Source organism: Mastacembelus armatus, chromosome 9 (genome assembly GCF_900324485.2).
Source record: "Mastacembelus armatus chromosome 9, fMasArm1.2, whole genome shotgun sequence".
NCBI lineage: Eukaryota > Metazoa > Chordata > Actinopteri > Synbranchiformes > Mastacembelidae > Mastacembelus > Mastacembelus armatus.
In genome coordinates, this window is record NC_046641.1 from 7,154,400 (window position 1) to 7,172,771 (window position 18,372).

The 18,372-nt window shown below is 40.1% G+C and overlaps 1 protein-coding gene across 1 annotated transcript in view; it reads right to left on the reverse strand.

Moving 5' to 3' along the window:
* Nucleotides 1-8,791, reverse strand: part of si:dkeyp-14d3.1 (transmembrane protein 132C) — a 135,975-nt gene extending 127,184 nt beyond the window's left edge. The window contains exon 1 of the mRNA XM_026321615.1: nucleotides 8,698-8,791. Coding sequence (XP_026177400.1) covers nucleotides 8,698-8,743 — 46 coding nt within the window. The 5' untranslated portion in view covers nucleotides 8,744-8,791. The remainder of the gene's footprint in view (nucleotides 1-8,697) is intronic.
* Between the last annotated feature and the right edge of the window lie 9,581 nt (nucleotides 8,792-18,372).

The following is an 18,372-nucleotide window of genomic DNA, read 5'->3' on the forward strand; positions in this document are numbered from 1 at the left end:
GGTAAGCACTAGCACAAAATTAAAAGTGAAGGGATCGCTAAAGTTATGGCAGAATTCATTCTGCAGAGATCATACATTCCTGTGCCCCACATTATCCATAATTACTGTATCACTTAAGTAATTAGGGTCATCCTCTGAATGTGTCCACAATTGTCTGTACAAAACTTGTGCCAATTCATCTGTTCAGTGTTGATGTATTTCACAGAATAAATGAAAATCTGAACCTGCCGCTGTGCTAGATCAAAAGTCAGGGTGTCACCAAAGTCGTAAGTGTTCATTCTCCAGGGACTATGAACCTGCAGGATATGAGGAGATGTTGTGGGCCATAGTGCTGGACCAACCAAGAAGCCACCCAACAAATATTGCTAATCTGATAGCATGGCTAATAAAAGTTATTATGAAATAACTCAATTCTGAACAGGTGGAAAAAATATCATTCATTATTGCATTCACGCCCTGATAGAGCTTTATTCCCAATTTGAATTAAATTGTAATATTTTTCTAGGCTAATCCTTTGTTATCATTGGGGTCATTCTGTCTCAGCATGGTGTGGCTCTGTCCAATTTGTGTGAAATTGAGGGCCTCTGGGTTAAGAGGAGAATCTGCAGTCAGAGATAGCGGCTGTGAACGAGCTATGGCAGGATGTGCTGTCGGCACTGCCCCTTCTGGGCTGGGCACCACAGGGCCAATGATTCACTTTTGCCACACAGTCTGTGTTGTGACTGGACAAATGTAATCCTGTCCCCTGGCATGAGAGAAATAAAGCAGCATGAATGCTCCAGGCTGCCAAAAACTGAGGACTGGAGGACAACAAGGGCAAGATGACAGTATGTAAACATGCCTTTGCCTCACATGTATGAAGTTTAGGATAAATAAATGTCCAGACAATGCTCTTTAGAGCCTGGAAGTTATTGTGCATAAGTGGACTTTTGAGTTCTTTGTCTACAAATCCAGTCACACTGACTCTGTGACTTTATTCAAGGGAGTACATTAAGTTAGAGCCACTCCTGCCAGCCTAACTTGTACACTGATTGTACTCTGTACCAAAGTACAGGTGGCCATTACTTTCACACTGATTAGGAGCCTGTGATTGTGTCAAGACTGACTGAGGACGAACACATCCACTGGAATTCCAATTACACCAAGTACCATCCAACCAATGCTCAAAGTGTACTTCAGGGCATTTACATTAAACTGAGGTGTACTGAAATAAGAAATGATTATTCTGCAGAGGTAATTCTGTTGAATATCAGCTTTAAAAATCAGAAATCAAACATTTTAAATCTTAACTATTCACTTAGTCCTGTTTGGATGCATACTGCATGTTCCATTCAAACCACAGTCTGCGTACAATAAAATACTGCATGCTGTGAAATATACATTAGCTGCTTTGAAGCCTGACTGATACAGAATTTCTGAGGTCAATATTTATATATTGGCTGATACTCTCTGTGTTAAACACTTAACATATCAAACCTTCTGGTTAAGAAACCTTTCAATTTGACTGCTGGACCAGCACTAATCAGTATTTTTATATTATTAATCAAATGACTACTGTATTGTGGAAGAAGTAATTTGTAATTATAAAACTAGGTGACTGCAGTATAAAGTTTTTAGCTCACTGTTTTGGTTTGACAACTCACAACTTTATTTTTTTTATTTTTTGGGTTCATGCTGACTGCTCTCACCAGCATTGCTTTCAGATTCAGTTGTTTGTACAGAAAAGGCTCTAATAAACCCACTGTTTGCCACCTGCCCAGCACAAAGCAGCACATACTGTAGTCACAGTTAGCAACTGGCTAATGGACATCGTGGAGCATTTAGCAGCTACAGAGTCAGATATATCTCCCCAGAGCTTGGTGGAAACCAAAATCCTTGGGGTACACTAAGATGTGCTTCCATGGTAATAAACCAAAAGGAGAGTGTTGATTGAACTTATTTTTGCTGGTGGTCTGAAACACAACTCCAATGTAATGCTAATGTTGTTCTGTCTGCAAGCAACTATATGTATATGTTGTTTTCACAGCATGCTGTGTTTACCCAAAATGGCAAAACAATCAATTAATGCAGATGGGAAGAAATGCAATCATGATTTGATGAGTGAGACATTTTACAGCTTAAAAATAAACGTGTCCGTGTGTTATGGTTGACAAACTATGTAACTGGGTATCTTGTCTCTAAATTAAGCTCATTTATCGGCCGAGTGGATTTATAAGTCAGGTTTTAATGAAGATTCCTGCATTGCAACAGTCCACATAAAAGAACCTAAGGTTCTGTTGTAAATACAGTATGTGCAGAGGGCATTGAGCAGTGTTTATGAACAAAACTACATTTAACAGTATCAAGGTTCACTTTATTTTATTGTTAAAGTTATGGCAGCTAATGTTGCAACAACCATATTTGTTATTACCACAGTGTTTAGATGCTGTTTACATATGTGTATTGTTGTGTACATATGTTTATTTTTGTGTACATATGTGTATTTTTGGGTACGTGTGTGTTGTGTACATTTGTGTGTTGTGTACATGTGTGTTGTTGTGTGCAATATCATATAGTGATTTAGTTTTTTTCCAAGAGGTTTTTAAATTAGGCTAATCCTCTTTGTTTCAAATTATAAAACATGCTGTGTCAGAAGCACCTCTCCATCTCCCATAATGCATTCCTCATGCAGCTGAACATTGGATTGCTGTCATCAGTGAGAGGTCATCTCTTCGGTCTTGTTCATGCTACAGCAGACAACAGTGATTATTCACAAAGAGAATCTGCTTCTCATGGGAAAACACTAATATTCTCAAATTAAAATTCAGTAGTAGTTTTAAGGCTGCTGTTCAGCATACTACTGCAGGAGCACACCACTCTGAATCACAAAGAGGTGCACAACTCCCATTTTAACATAATCTCGACAATCAATCAGCCACATCACAAAGAAGTCAATGGGCCTTGACAATATATACCTGTCAGATCATTGCCTCTAATGCATTAAGCTCTGATGCCTCTGATAGACAGCGACAGCTCCGCACACAACCAAGCGCTCCACTCTCTCAGATTTAGTGACAGCCTTTTGTCCAGCCACCTGCCTGTGATTACTCAAATCAAAAATGCGTATCCAATTGGAGATATGGATTCATCTCCCCTGACAATAAGGAAGTGAGGAACAGCATACGAGAAGCTATGCTGTAACTGCAGGAAAAGCACGATGTTACCACACTGAAATATTATTAATTTCTTCTTCTATTCTTGCAACAGTATCCGTGTTATTTTTGTCCTCATATTTGTGCTGACGTCGACTATTTGAGTCATTATGCAGGATACATTACGTAAATATCTAATACTGTGGGATGCTGTCTTAGCAGTTTTTGTTTCCAGAGGAAGCTCACAGCCTAATGGCATTTTATTAATGTATTAAAGTAGTAACAGTATTTTTAATATCGCATGATTCAATAGCTTTCACATTGCAATAAACAGTGTAAATGGCTTTTCCTGCTCTTCTTTCGTGCAGAATAAAAATGTTCATCTGTTATAAAAAGGAGCACAAACATTTGCAGCGGAGACATGGGTTACAATATAGAGCTGTAAATACTTTAGGTTTTTAAGGGAAATACGGCATCATATCTCAACATTGTTAAGATGTCAAAGCAGTGTATATGGGAGAACCTGCGAGAGAGATTGTCTTTGTAGCCTTTAAATCATAGGTTGGCTGAAACTGTTCTGTGATTTTACGATGTAGTTGTGTATATTTTAAAAGCAAACTAAGTTCACAGAAGAAAACAGCAGTTCTCATTCTTAAGAACTGAAGGTATTCTAATGTACTGCAGCCTTGTGTTTATTCTCTTTCCTAAATGAAAAGAGTTTTATTGTATATTACGTCACCTGGTACAACACTTCATCCTGTCCTCCACAGGAGGTGGTCACTTTTGGAGTTAGTCATGTCACCCAGTCAAAGTCATGTCAAAGTGAAAGATTAATTCTGCTTAAAAGAAATCTTAACAAATGTGTAGTGACTAATAACATGCTGTTGGCAGACCTTCAGGGGTAGCAGTCATGACTTGGTCCAGGCACTAATTTTGCAGACAGTCACAGTGCTGATGGGGGAATCCTAATGATTTTGGTTTACGCTCTCTGAGTGAAGTCTGTGAAGATTCTCAGTTGTCCAGGGGAAGGTATCTAGAGGTTGAGTCATGGCAACTGGACTTGCAGTTTTAAGGCCGAAACGTTTCACCACCCATCCAGGCAGCTTCATCAGTCTAAGAAAAAAGCTGTACTGGAACCTCCAATTTAGCTCACCGGTCGGTTTCACTCCACCCTAGACCCATAGGATCACTGGGTGAGCTAAATAAATCAGGTGAGAGTTGTTAGACCCACGAGTTGGTTTCACTTCACACGTGGCCTGAATAGGCTCCTTAGGTGAACAAAGGAGTGAGCTCAAGTGAGGGTTGTTAGGATGTAATAGTGGACTCATGTGACCCCTCTGATTCACCAACTGGCTGCAGAGTGTGTCCTCCCTGGGAAACATTTGATTTGTTCCTTAATTTCCTGGGAATAGATGAAAGGGCAGCCTGGTAGACTGAAGACAGGTTATGTCTGCGCCCTCCACCCCTGGTAAGGGAGGGTTTTTCCACTTGGACATAAATAGCTTCCCTGACCCCTCTCTCAAACCATCTATCTTCTCTGTCCAAAATGTGTACCTCACTGTCTCCAAATGAGTGTCCTGTTTCCTTTAAATCTCTGAGTGAAATGTCTCTACAGCTACTGGATGTATGGCCATGAAACTTAGCACAGACATTCGTGATCCCCAGAGGATGACTCCTGTGACTTCGGTCACACCCTGACTCTTCCACTATAGCATCATGATGATACTGGAACTTTTGCTTTTGACAAACCTTAGACTACTTAAAATGACATGCTGTACAGTTTTCACATGTCCTTTTCAATATCTCAGCGTTGATAGGTTCTCAAAGCGTAATAAGGATATTCATGAACTCTCAGCATTATTGAATTTTTCTCTTGTGCAACAATGAAGTTGACGTTTGTGATTTTGAGTAAAATGCTTCAACAGCAGTTGGAAGGATTGCTGTTTAATGTGTTACACATATTCACCGTGCTCAGACAAGCCATTAGCAGTTACCTGAAAAATTATTAAAACTTTAATTCGTCCAGTACTTTTGTTTGTGAAAAAACAAATGATGTTCCCATCGGGCTCAGCCATGCTCTGTGTATTTGGTGCTAATTTGTCAATGTAGGCACACTAGCATCCTAAACTTAAGATGATTAACACTGTAAACTTTGGACCTACACGTCAGCAGGTTAGCATTATTATTATTATATATAATTATTATCGTTATCAGCATGCTAACATTTAGTCCAAGGCTTCACAGAGCTGCTACCACCGTGTTACCATATAATTTCCCTCAGATGTGTTTTGTAAATTGTGAACTCCCCGGCAGATTTGTGAAGAGGAGGTCCTCTGTTTAGACACGACTATCCACTGATGAGAAAATGTGCAAACACTGTATCAGCAGCTTTGTTAATTATTACAATGAGCCCCAGCCCACAACCCCTAAACACTCGCATACACATTCACAGCCCCTCCCCTTAAAGCTTTTACAGAGATTTCATTGATTAAATTGAATGTGATATCATGAAGATTATAAAGAGCCAATTAACACAGGGCAGATGTGCTATGTGGAGACATTATGGGACATTATACAGATGATATATGAATTTATGGGGGAAGAAACCCTCTTTTGACTCAGTGGCTGGAAAGCTACAACGTATGCCTCCCACACACACTTTAAATATAATGAGCATGAAAGAGCAGTACATGGGGTTTAGATGAGAGTCCACCTCCTAAGAGTGTTTCATGAAATCATCATTAACAAATGTGCACAGCCTGACACACAAATATATGTATAGTGTGTGATGATTGGCAGTGACACAGTAGAGACTTTCTAAACTCAGCTTTTGCTGCTACTGTGTCTTTTTGTTTTTCCTTCCACGAAGACAAACTATGGAAGACACCCAGGACATGCCAAATTGGAACTGAGAGAAGGGAAAAATCTGCCTCTTTTTATCAGTGTCGTCCGTCACAAATCTCAGAGGTGCATCACAGTGCGCTTAAAGCACAGCCGGAAGATGGTTTTGATAAAAAAAAAAAAAAAAAAAAAAAAAAACCACCAAGCTAGAGGTTTATTCTGTTCTTTTCATGTTCTCTGAGTCATAAACAAACATTATACCTGAGTTAACACCAGCAAAATGACATTACAGATCTTTATCCAGTGCAGGCTCACTTAACACAGAGACTCATCTTAACTTCTAATGCTCCTGATACAGGTATTATTGATGACCTGTCAAAGGTTTGAGGCATCATTTATGATTGGTAGTTTCCAATGAAACTTCCAGTGTAATAAAAAATTACAAGGTGGAGTGAAGTTGAAATGAAAACATGCACTGGATTGTTGATGAAATCAGTCCTGTGGTGATTTTGCATCATGGCATTTTGGCAACTGAGCATACAGTTACTTTCATACAGATATGTGTCTGTTAGTCCATTGATTTAAGTCACCCTTTCCTTTTCCTGTAGGTTTTAAAATGCTGTATGTCACCTCTCTCTCTTATTTCTACGTTCTTGCTTGCTCAAGGACAGGAGTTGTAAAGCTTAAAGGACTGCCAGGGGCAAAAGACGAGGAGCTGGATGTGTGCCACATCACTGAGGCGCAGGACCACCGCAGTGGATCTTTCTGAAGACAATTACAGAAAAAAAAAAAAACTCTCCACTGAGGAAAGAGCCTGAGAATCTCCGCGGGACTAATAAAATGCTGGTGTTATAAAAAGAAAAATCCTACAGGACAATCCCTGTGCCTTTACGGACACTTGAAGACAGACACATGGTGGAGACGAGACGGTGCTCAGTACTTAAAGATATAGATTGAAGGCTATCCTCGCTTGATCCGCTTTTGGATCTTGTTAAGCTCAAGGATAAGACGAAGGGGGGGAGATTGGATATTCCTCTTAGAAATCCCAGCGAGGCGCCCTGCTACAACAGTTATTAGAAAGGACAGATTTTTTTTTAAAACACCAGAAATAAGGCCAGTTCTCTGAAAACAAGAAAAGACTTTTAGTTTTTAGCTTCACATTACAAGAGCAACATCTTAATAAACACATTTCTAGCAACTCTTTCTACTGTATGTCTCCATGCTGATAATATTTCTGCTTTTTCACAGAAAACATATAGTCACACTCGCACCAAAACACCAGATTTCCCTCCCAGATTATGGTTTCATTATGCTGTGCAGGCATTTTTTAGCATGGATCTGATCCTCTCATTTCCTGGAGTGTGTTATCAATTTTCATCACTATTCACACAGAGAAGCTGTGTCCTGCAGCTTTATGACACACAATGCTCAATTAGGATCACACTGTGTATGGTTACTGAGAAGGCCTTGGCATATGGCAAACATCATTACGGTGCACTTCAAGCCAGTGAGTCAGCACTCATAATAGAGCCACTGTCAAATAAGAGTCATCCTCTGAGCCAAAGAAGAAGAATCATCAAAGTGTACAGGTGTACATGCACAGTGGGCGTGTGACATGCAACTTGAGAGGGTTTAATGTTGACTTTATGGAAATGCTTGACCCTCTGTTCTGCGGAGAATCACTGAAGGTGCTTCTTTTAATTGGTCTCATGCATAATCACATGTAAACTTTTAAATGACTGCACTTAATGACTTTTGGTCATCTGACATTACATTACAGCTGCGAAGCTGAACAGATTTTTCTTAACTTCAATGTACGAACAGTTGCCTCTGTTTGATGAAGCCAAGTATTATCTGGAGAAAATATCCAAAGTGCTGAGCAGGATGAATTTTCCAGACAACATTTTAAGTTAAACCCTTTTCCCACAAGACAGAAGGCATTCATTAGCCAGACCACCAGCTGCCTTCAGAGCTGAGTGTGTTATTCTGGCTGCAGGGCAGCCAAAGTAAATGCTGCTCTCCTCCTTGTGGCACTGAATGATTGATGGAAAATCATCTGCACTGAAACTAGAATTTACATTGTCATTGTTACGGCAAGAGACAGGCAGGAGCAAAGTGTTTTTGTAACACGTTTTTGTAGTTCTGTGACTGGAGCTGTGGAGATCTCTCACCACTGCAGGTCTAAGTAACTTTTCCTGTAAAATAGTTATGGGCTTTGAGATGAATTTTTATGTAATAACCCAACAAACCCAGAGGTGATAAAACCTCAGCGCTCCTGCTGCACATGAGAATTTGAGTCATAGTGAAATAGACATGAGATAAATATTACTGAAGGCCAAATCTGCTCTGGGTTTGTTGTTCAGGTGCAAAGCCACAAACCACTGGCTTCTTCCCACATAATGTGTAAAGGATCAGATATGAATTATTGATTATTGATTAGAATTATTGTCAGTGATTATAACTAAAACAGTTACAGAGTAAGGTATATTGAGACATTGTGGTACACTGACACCCTCACACAGCTGTGACTCACAGGATGTTACAGCCCTGCGTCCCCGTTTCTCAGGCAGGATTTGTCCCATATATCCCACAAAGCCACGCTGGAGAACGACCTACAGTTTGTGTTCAGCAGCCTTATGTCTGGCTGCTTATTCTTTGTGTAGGAAGCACATTTCATTAGTTGGAAGAGTGCACTAGGAGACAAATAGGCTGAAACTGAGCTTACCTCCTAAAAGTAACAGCATCCACTGAAGCGCAAGGATATGCAACATGTTTCTTTGAGCCGTTCCCGAAAAACAAGAACCCCCCCAAAAATTGTATGGAAGCCGAAATGGCTTAATTCAAAGAAAAGATCCTACTTGCAGCAGTGACAGTAAAAAATGAAAAAAGCATGTTTTCCGATAAAAATGTCATGTCTCGTCCAGAAATATGCAAAAAAAAAAAAAAAAAAAAGACTGAAAACCAATTTTGAAAGCCTTTTCAGTGGTGCCTTAGCTACTTGTTTCTGTCAGGGAAGATTCAACAATTCACAAGAAGGAACTTGCGCGCAGCTTTGCATCACACTTTCAGGCATTTTTGGAGGAGAAAACGCTCAGGTGTCTTGTAAAACGCTTAAAACTACAATGAAACGTCCGTTGCGAGTCATTTTAACAATAATTCTCAGTGAGTTACAAATCAATGTTATCCAAACAGGCTAATTGAAAATCTGTTCAATTCCTTCTCATCAGTTGGCCAGTTTGTCTGCTCCGTATCCTCCGCATTACCAGGCTCCTAAAGTTGGCTCCTACGTCGTGCGTAAAGTCCTGCAATGTGGGGCGAATGGAAGCGGTTCCCGTCCGGCATCGTGCGTGTGTGAAGTCTGTAAAAGCAGTCAAGTTCGAGTCGCAGCATGGAAAGGGGACACATCCACACCCAGACAACCTTAGGGTTTCGTGAAGCCCTGAGTGAGCGAAACTCCAGCAGCCACAGCAGAGCGCGCAGGGCTCGGTCCTCGGAGCCAAATGTTCAGTTGCCACTTCTAATTTGACTTTGGCGCCGGGTGGTTTAAATATTCAGTGAAAGTCCTGTTTCAAGCCTCCATCCGTCTATGTTTATGTAGACAGGCTGTGGGCTATAGTTTCAGTGGCGCTTACGCATTGTCATCTGTCCAATGCGCGTCGAGAGAAGCAGAGAGGGAGAAAGCCTATAGCAATGACAATAACTGTTATTGACACACATCTGGGAGTGTGTGTCGCTCCAGGGACACATCACTGCTGCTGCGCCAGAGGAGGTGAGAATAAACACAGACCTCAATAACCGTGTTAAACATCATTTAACCAGCTGAATTCAGATTAAATCTGTCCTGTCCTGTTTATCCTCACGAGGCGCGTTTTTAACCCAAGTCACATCTTTACACCTTTACTAAATATAGTTTCCTCTCGACGCCGCTGCCCTTTGTAAAAACACAATGACTTTAAAAGTTGTTATCGGACATGTCCAGTTTACAGCATGATCGCGCCACTTGGAAGGCACTAGCGACCCCGTGTGGCAGGGACGCTGAAGTGAAAAGCTTTGTGCTGTGGAGGTGAAGGACAGCAGGCAGCGGTGGATCTCATGGTGATCGAATTACAGATCAGTGATTACGGCGACTCAATAAAAACTAAGATCACTAATTCAATGACAGCATTTTCCTCATTCCAGTTTGACTGTATGATGAGGCCAAGTGAGTTTTAACACCTCTGTTGCTGTTTCAAATCATGATTACTGGGACATCTTCAGTCCTATTCCTATCAGGAGCCACATGAGTTCTTTCTTGAATACGTCTATAGCAGCTTTCTGATATGATACAGTGGACTACCCTGTACAATTAGCAGCCCCCTGAAACATGCAGTGATTGTAGCTTCTGGTGAATTAATGAAAAAGTGGTTTGTTGCAGTAATCTGGGTTAACTGTGAAGGACACAGAAGCTTTTTGTTTCTCTGTGCAGGCGACATGGTGTCGTTAGGGAAAGATAGTATCACTAAATTCAGAACTATTAGATGAGTCTTTCTTGATTTGTTTCACTGCTTTGCCCATCTGCCTGGGATCAGTGCTGGGTTTGTATTCTGATTGTAATAAAGAGATGATAATCACAGTTTGAGATATAACCTACTCGGTGACATTTTCCAGATGAAAGTACTATTTATTCATCAAAATGTGTCACACAGTAAGTTGCTAATCTAGAGGTGAATACAGTATGTGGAGATACTGTACATTCAAGGTCCGTCTGCAAGAGCATGACATTCTTACTATTAAAGCGCTACTTTTCAATAGTTCAGCTATATATGAATATAGAAGGTGATATCACAGTCTATACTTTGACTTTGTATGCTGTGTATGCATGCATCAGTTGGACTGTGTCTAAGAAGCCCTGGCAAAGAGAAAGAAAATCACCCAGAACGCTGCTTGGATGGAGTGGTTTGGTGAAGATGTTTGCAAAGCAAAGTGGGGAGCTTGAAATATCTTTTTGGCCACTAAATCATAGTTACAGCCACTGCATCTGTCCTAATTTTTAGGATTCATTTCTGGTTGATTTCAAAATCCATTTTCTCCTAATGGAGCCAAGCATTTACTTCCTTCTAAATGTGCGAAATTTGAGCCTGAAAACCAATGGACTCTTGTACAGCTGCAAAAAGCATTAGCGGCATGGAGACAAAGGTGATGACAGGCTGGAACCTCAATCAAACAAAAGCTGGTAGCCATCCAAAAGTAGCCCCTACACTCACTCAAATCCCTTAAAGCCCACGCTACACTGAGGCCCATTCAACTGCAGGAAATCAGAGTGCACCAGACAGAGCCACAGTGGCTTAGGTTACATCGTCTGTAGCTGCAAATCATTAGAAAAAAAAAAATCTGCTGAACTCCTCTCAGTTCGACACATGGTAAGTCCATTTCAAAGGTTAAATTACAGAGTCACTGACTGCTGCAAAAACTCCCTCCTGAAGATGGTAAGACACATCAGATTGAATATGGGCCTTTCACAAACACAAACTCGAGGTAATATTTAAAGAGATACCTGTGAGGCAAAAAATACAAGCGATTGTGTCTTGACAGATCTGCAGACCTCTCTGAGGACAGGTCTTAAGACTTTGATGTCTGGAGAAATGTCTCAAGTCTTTGATGTCTTGAAAAGGATCTGGAAGCTTTCACGCTTTGAAAGTAGAGCGAAGACTGAAATTGATGCTCTTTTCAAATGTATTTTAGATATCAGTACCTGGATGTCACAAAACGTCTATAGCTCAACCAGGATTAAACTGAAATTATGTTTATCAGTTTTAAGACTCTTAGAGAGAAACTGGTCACAAAATTAAATTCTCTAGGACTTAACCAGCCAACCAGAAACCTTGGTGTTATCTGTGACTCAACTGGACTTTAAGGCTCATTTAGGATTTGTTACTAAATCTGCTTTTTATCATCTTAAAAATACAGCAGATACAAGTGAATGACACAGAGACCTAGTGCTTCAATATGCAGCAGACTGGACTTTTACAGTGCTCTCATCTGTCTGCCCAAAAAACCTATAAATCAGTTACAATTGATTCAGAAGTCTGCTGCCCAGCTATTGACCAGTCCTTACACTGGTTGCCAGTTTTCATATTGATTTTATTTATTTTTTTACTTGTATTTAAACCATTTCATGCTCTTGCACCAGACTTGTCTGACATTTACCGTGTTTGAGCCAACATGGCCTCCCAGGACCTCTTGCATGACTCTTGGAGTGCAGGACAAAAAAAACTTTTGGTTTCCATGCTCCAGGCTGCTGGAGGAGTTGAAAGTGTTTTCACTGTAAATGCAAACTTAAAACCTGCCTCTTCAGCCTGACCTTGGATTAGTATATTTCAGAGGTATTATTTACTCTTTACTGTATTACCTTTTTACTCCCACTTATGTTTTATTTTTTATTGTCTCTTTTCCTTTTACCTAGTTTTATAGCCTATTTATATGCACATTTTTTTGCATTAGTCTGTTTTCAGATAGTTTTTACTGTTCCCATTTGTTGTGTGATCAACGTTTCAATTATCTGTAAAACCCTCTAATAAACCTGTACCAAAGGTGGTATACAAATAGGGATTTGATTCATTGAAATGCCAGACACATACACACACAACAAACTGCATTCCTACAAACACAAACAGCACATTTTATTTAGTCATTTTAGGCAGTTTAGTTTCCTGCAAGCAAACCCAGATATTTTGCCAAGAATATTAAAAACAACTGCTGGTATATAAAATATAAAGCATCTGTGAAATATTCACAATAATATATTCACAATAATAGATTGCTAAGTAGAAGTACACAATGTTTTTGAAGGTTGTCACCCCATGACTTTCTGTAGGTCCCCTGAGGTATTTACTATCCTACAGTATCCTCTATATTATACTGTATATAATGAATAGTCCCCTGTGTCTTCTTTTGGGTAGTATCCTTCATCCATGACCTTAACCAGCCTCAGTAGCTTGCCCTCAAATTGGCTGGTAGACAGGAGACCCAAATTCATCACTAGCTTTCATTCTTCTCTCCTGGCCTATCTGATCTATGATAGCATTAATAATAAGCGCTGCAGAATGCCCTGTCGCCCTCTGTGCCCTGCCCACTCCCGTCCTGCGCAGATTACCACCAGCCATTCACAGCCCATTATAACTGTATTCACTTATCAGCCTCTCTGTTTTCAAGTCTGATACCCAGAGGGAAGGCAAAAAGTGACCTTTCTAAAGCCTACTGTGCCATAAGTCACAAGTCCTAAATGATTTGTCCTTTATTTTGCTGCTTTAAAGAGTAAAACCAATGTTGGTGCCTTTTAAAGTCAAAGCCACTTTAATAATCCTGTAAATATATTTCTCTGAAGAGACATTTTGGGAAATATGCACATTCACCTTGTGAAAAATGGTAAGATAATAATACTGCTTTCATACGCTCACTAATTTCACCACTTACAAATGCCACCCACCTGCAATTAAAATATCATATCGCATCACATCAATAATATGTCAGTGTGTCGAGTTTTCCTCAAGTGGCTAAAAAAAGAACCATTTGCAGTGTCATTGTAATGAACCGTTGTTAGGTTGACTGTTGTTAGTATTCCTAATTTAGATGTTATTAGACTTTTTACCCCATTTAAACACATAAAAGACTAATGTTACACATTGTTATTACTTCAGTGCATTATTCCTTTTGCCTAAAAGTAAATTACTTCGATAAAAGGATTTCCTATAGTTATATTTGACTGACAGTTGAGCAATCACGATAGCACAAATGGGACAATGTGAACTTTCCTCGTTCTTACACAGACAGTTATTTCTTATCACCTAGGATGTGTCATGGTCTACTTTGGGTGTGCTTAACTTCCCCTGACCTTTAAAGGGCTGCTTATTTCCATCCACAATCTTCACTTGGCAATATGCTGCCAGCACAAAAGGATATTAGGTGCAGACCTGCTGGTCTGATAATTCCAACCCTCGCTAAGGAACTGAGGGAAATCAAACCAAAATGCCCTGCCACTCTATTATCATTTCACTGCCACCAACTTTCACCCCACTGTGCAGCTTTTTCATGAACTGACAAGTTCTCTGTGTGTTCTGTTTTATTACATCTTCAAATTAGGTTGTATCCACAGTAATTAACAGGTCCTTTATGCATCCCCCTCCTGGGACAAATTACACAGCTTTGCATAACCCAGAAATCTTTGCAGCTTCCTAAATCTCCTCAGTGTTGAGAGACTCCCATGCCTCCAGTTCCCCTGACAGCACTATTTGATAAAAATAGAAGGAATCCAAAAAGGGGCAACAGGTCTAAATGTTTAATAGATTCTTATTTTACTTGTGGTAATCTCGTAATCAGAGGTTTGTTGGGGGGTCACATATATCACCCAGGGAACAAATAAAAGCCTTATTGTGTCCTGCTTCCTTTCACCTCAGGAGAAAATGTGAACCAGATAAATGATGGTCCTGGTTCAAGAGAGGCTCAATCTGTTGCCAGCGATTTGTGGCCTACAAAGTAATTTCGATACCGTTCTTTGTATTGATAGATGGGGCCTAAATTTAATAAAGACCCAATTTACTCGTAAGGGGTATAGGAATGGAATCACAGTTATCTTCCCTATTTTTTTCCCTCTTTGCCTTCATCCTGAAATCCAGCTCAAAGTTAGATGGCAGGAAATGGAGCGACCACACAAGGGGTGGTATTTTTGATAATGCTTTGTTCTTAATTACCACCATTACTCATCAATATCTATAATCTCAGGGAGTTGTTTAATCGAATGCAGCATTGAGAGGTCACATTTACTATATCAATGTGAAACGTGACTTTGTGTGTCTGCATGGTTGGATTTTAAGCTTAAGAGAGGGCTGAAGGAAAAAGATAAAAACATTAAACCAGCTCAGTAGTTATATTAACCACATTTCCTGTATTTCCTCAAGGACACTATAAATAAGTGACTTAGAGGATTTTTGCAAAAGCATTTCCAACTCTTGCATTTTGATGACCACAGAAACTTGAAATTCAAATTTCCTCAAGAATCTGAATTAACACCAAGTCTAAGACCTGAAAATGGATCCTGAAGCTGAAATATTTTCTTGTTTTTTTTTTTTTCATTGTAAAATGTTGGATGTGTCGTGCCACTGGCTGTTAACATTGTTTGAGAAGAAGCAGTTTGCTCCTGTGTACCCGTGTTGGTAAAGGTGAAAATAAGTGGAAAGAAGTGAAGAACTTATCAAGGAGAGATTTGTAAAAGGAGAAGAAAAGTAGCTTATTTATGAGCATATGACTTGAAAACCAAGGGTGAATAAAGTGTGATTAGAGAATATCAAAAGACTTCAGCCACATTACAGAGGTTCTGATCAAGCTGCCATCCATTCAGGGAACAATGCCTTATTGATTGGGCGACTTACTGTAGATGTAAAAATAATAGTTGTCTTGAAACTGACAAAAGTAGAATTACTCAAAGTACTGCTTTCTGTTTTCCATTCTGGATGACCAGCTGTCAGTAGACAAATTGATTCTCCCGGTGCTGTTTGCATTTCTGCCAATGTCCACCGTCATGTGATGCCTTGTGCTCTTCTTTGTATTTGTAAAACTACACACTCACTCATGTGCTGTACAATAACAGATGTGGAGAGTTGATTTAAGACTGTATGGTCTGTATGGCTGTGCTGCCACCTAAAGACGAAGTCTGACTCAGCCAGTATTTGGCCTGTGTCATACATACTGTAGTCACAGGGTTGCAGTTAGAAATTGTATTTGAATACATGTTAGAAGCTCTGCTTGTTGCAGGTTCAGTATGAGCTTCCATGGTTACCAAAAACAGCTGTAAAGAGAAAATGAAGTCAGTTCAAAACGTTGTCAACTTTTATGCTCAAACCCACTATGGAAACGTTGCATATTTAAAACACCACAACTCATCATTCAAAAAAAGTCTTGTTTTACACTATTTTATCTAGCAGTATTTTTTTTTTCACTGTGGCCCTACACTGATTTGTCTTTCTCAGTGGGACATTTGCATCACTTTCTAAAAAATGACACAGTATGACAGAAACAACATATGTGGTGTTAAAATGCACTGTGATTAAAATATGTTAATGTTCAAAATCAGACACACAGATGTGTTAAAAATGACATCTTTTGTAAGAGAGCAGCCCTCGACGGTTGTCAAAGCGAGCCATCTGTCACCAAACCCAGACATGGCAGGGGTTTGTTTGCTGAACAGGACAAAGGAAACTGTTAACAACCAGATGCTGTCAGCATCATGGAGGAGTTGTCAAAAAAATCTGAGAGCTGCTGTCTTAGACTAATGTGCCATATGGACACTGTTGTGTTGGTGGCAAAACATTTTGTCGGTTGCAAGAACTCTAAACTAAAAATACCAAATGTCATTCAAACTCCCTGACTGCCATTCTGTTATCTGGAGATAATGAAGCAATATGGCCTGATAGTGTGGTTTAGTAAATACATGACAGAACATGTCAGATATAAAAAGTATATAGTTAATGGTGCTCTTAAATTTGTCATCTATAACCATATAACACATTGTGTCATAAGGAAATAACGATTTAAACACACTTACTGGAAAAAAAAACTTTCACTTTAAGCTTCAGATTTATTTTTAGCATTTCACAATAAACCGAAAGTGACCTACAAAAAAATCATACTGCATTCAAATGTTAACAGGCTTTGTCTTTTCTGTGTAAACAGATTATCACACAGTTCCTAAAACAATATGAGGGGTAAGAGATACTGCTTTAAGATGCTGTTGAAGGTTTCATGTGTCATGCTGATGAAAACCATAGAATCACTGTTCATTTAAGGACATTTATTTATTCATATAGAAATCTATTTGAAATTGGAAGCATAGTGGATTAGTGTTTAGGAGAGGTGGCAGTAGAGTTTTTGACTTGGCTACTTAACAAGATTTTGGAGAGTGAGAGGATGCCAGAGGAATGGAGGAGAAGTGTACTGGTGCCCATTTTTAAGAACAAGGGAGACGTGCAGAGTTGTGGAAACTACAGAGGAATAAAGCTGATGAGTCACACAATGAAGTTATGGGAAAGAGTAGTGGAGGCTAGGCTGAGGTCAGAAGTGAGCATTTATGAGCAGCAGTATGGTTTCATGCCAAGAAAGAGAACCACAGATGCAATATTTGCTTTGAGAATGCTGATGGAGAAGTACAGAGAAGGCCAGAAGGAGCTGCATTGTGTCTTTGTAGATTTGGAAAAAGCGTATGACAGGGTGCCGAGAGAGGAGCTGTGGTTTTGCATGAGGAAGTCTGGAGTGGCAGAGAAGTATGTTCGAGTGGTGCAGGACATGTATGAGAGCTGTAAGACAGTGGTGAGGTTTGCTGTAGGGGTGACAGAGGAGTTCAAGATGGAGGTGGGACTGCACCATGGATCGGCTTTGAGCCCCTTCTTGTTTGCTGTGGTGATGGACAGGCTGACAGATGAGGTTAGATAGGAATCTCCATGGACCATGATGTTTGCAGATGACATTGTCATCTGTAGTGAGAGCAGAGAGCAAGTGCAGGAAAATCTAGAGAGGTGGAGGTTTGCTCTGGAAAGGAGAGAAATGAAGCTTAGCTGCAGTAAAACAGAGTACATGTGTGTAAATGAGAGGGACTCAAGTAGAACGGTGAGGTTACAGGGAGTAGAGGTGAAGAAGGATTTTTGTGGAGGATTTTAAGTACCTAGGGTCAACAGTCCAGAGCAACGGAGAGTGTGGAAAAGAAGTGAAGAGACGTGTGCAAGCAGGTTGGAACGGGTGGAGGAAAGTGTCAGGTGTGATGTGTGACAAAAGAGTGTCAGCAAGAATGAAAGGAAAGGTGGACAAGACAGTGGTGAGAGCAGCAATGTTGTCTGGTTTAGAGACAGTGGCACTGAGACAAAGACAGGAGGCAGAGCTGGAGGTAGCAGAGCTGAAGATGTTGAGGTTCTCTCTGGGAGTGACGAGGATGGATAGGATCAGGAATGAGGACATCAGAGGGACAGCTCATGTTAGATGTTTTGGAGAAAAAGCCAGGGAAGCCAGATTGAGATGGTTTGGACATGTTCAGAGGAGGGACAATGAATACATTGGTAAAAGGATGCTGAGGTTAGAGCTGCCAGGAAGGAGGCCTAGAGGAAGACCAAAGAGGAGGTTCTTGGGTGTAGTGAAGGAGGACATGAGGATAGTTGATGTGGGTGAGGAGGATACAGAGGATAGGGTTGAATGGAGGTGTATATATATATATATATATATATATATATATACTTCTACACTTCTAATATAATTTATTAGATCGATATATATATATCGGGTACAGTTTCCTATTGCTCAGATGAAGCCCCTTAAAGAGGAACCTTTGCTTCACTTTGTCTTTAAAGGGGAATGAAAACACCGTCGGACCGATGTGGGCGTG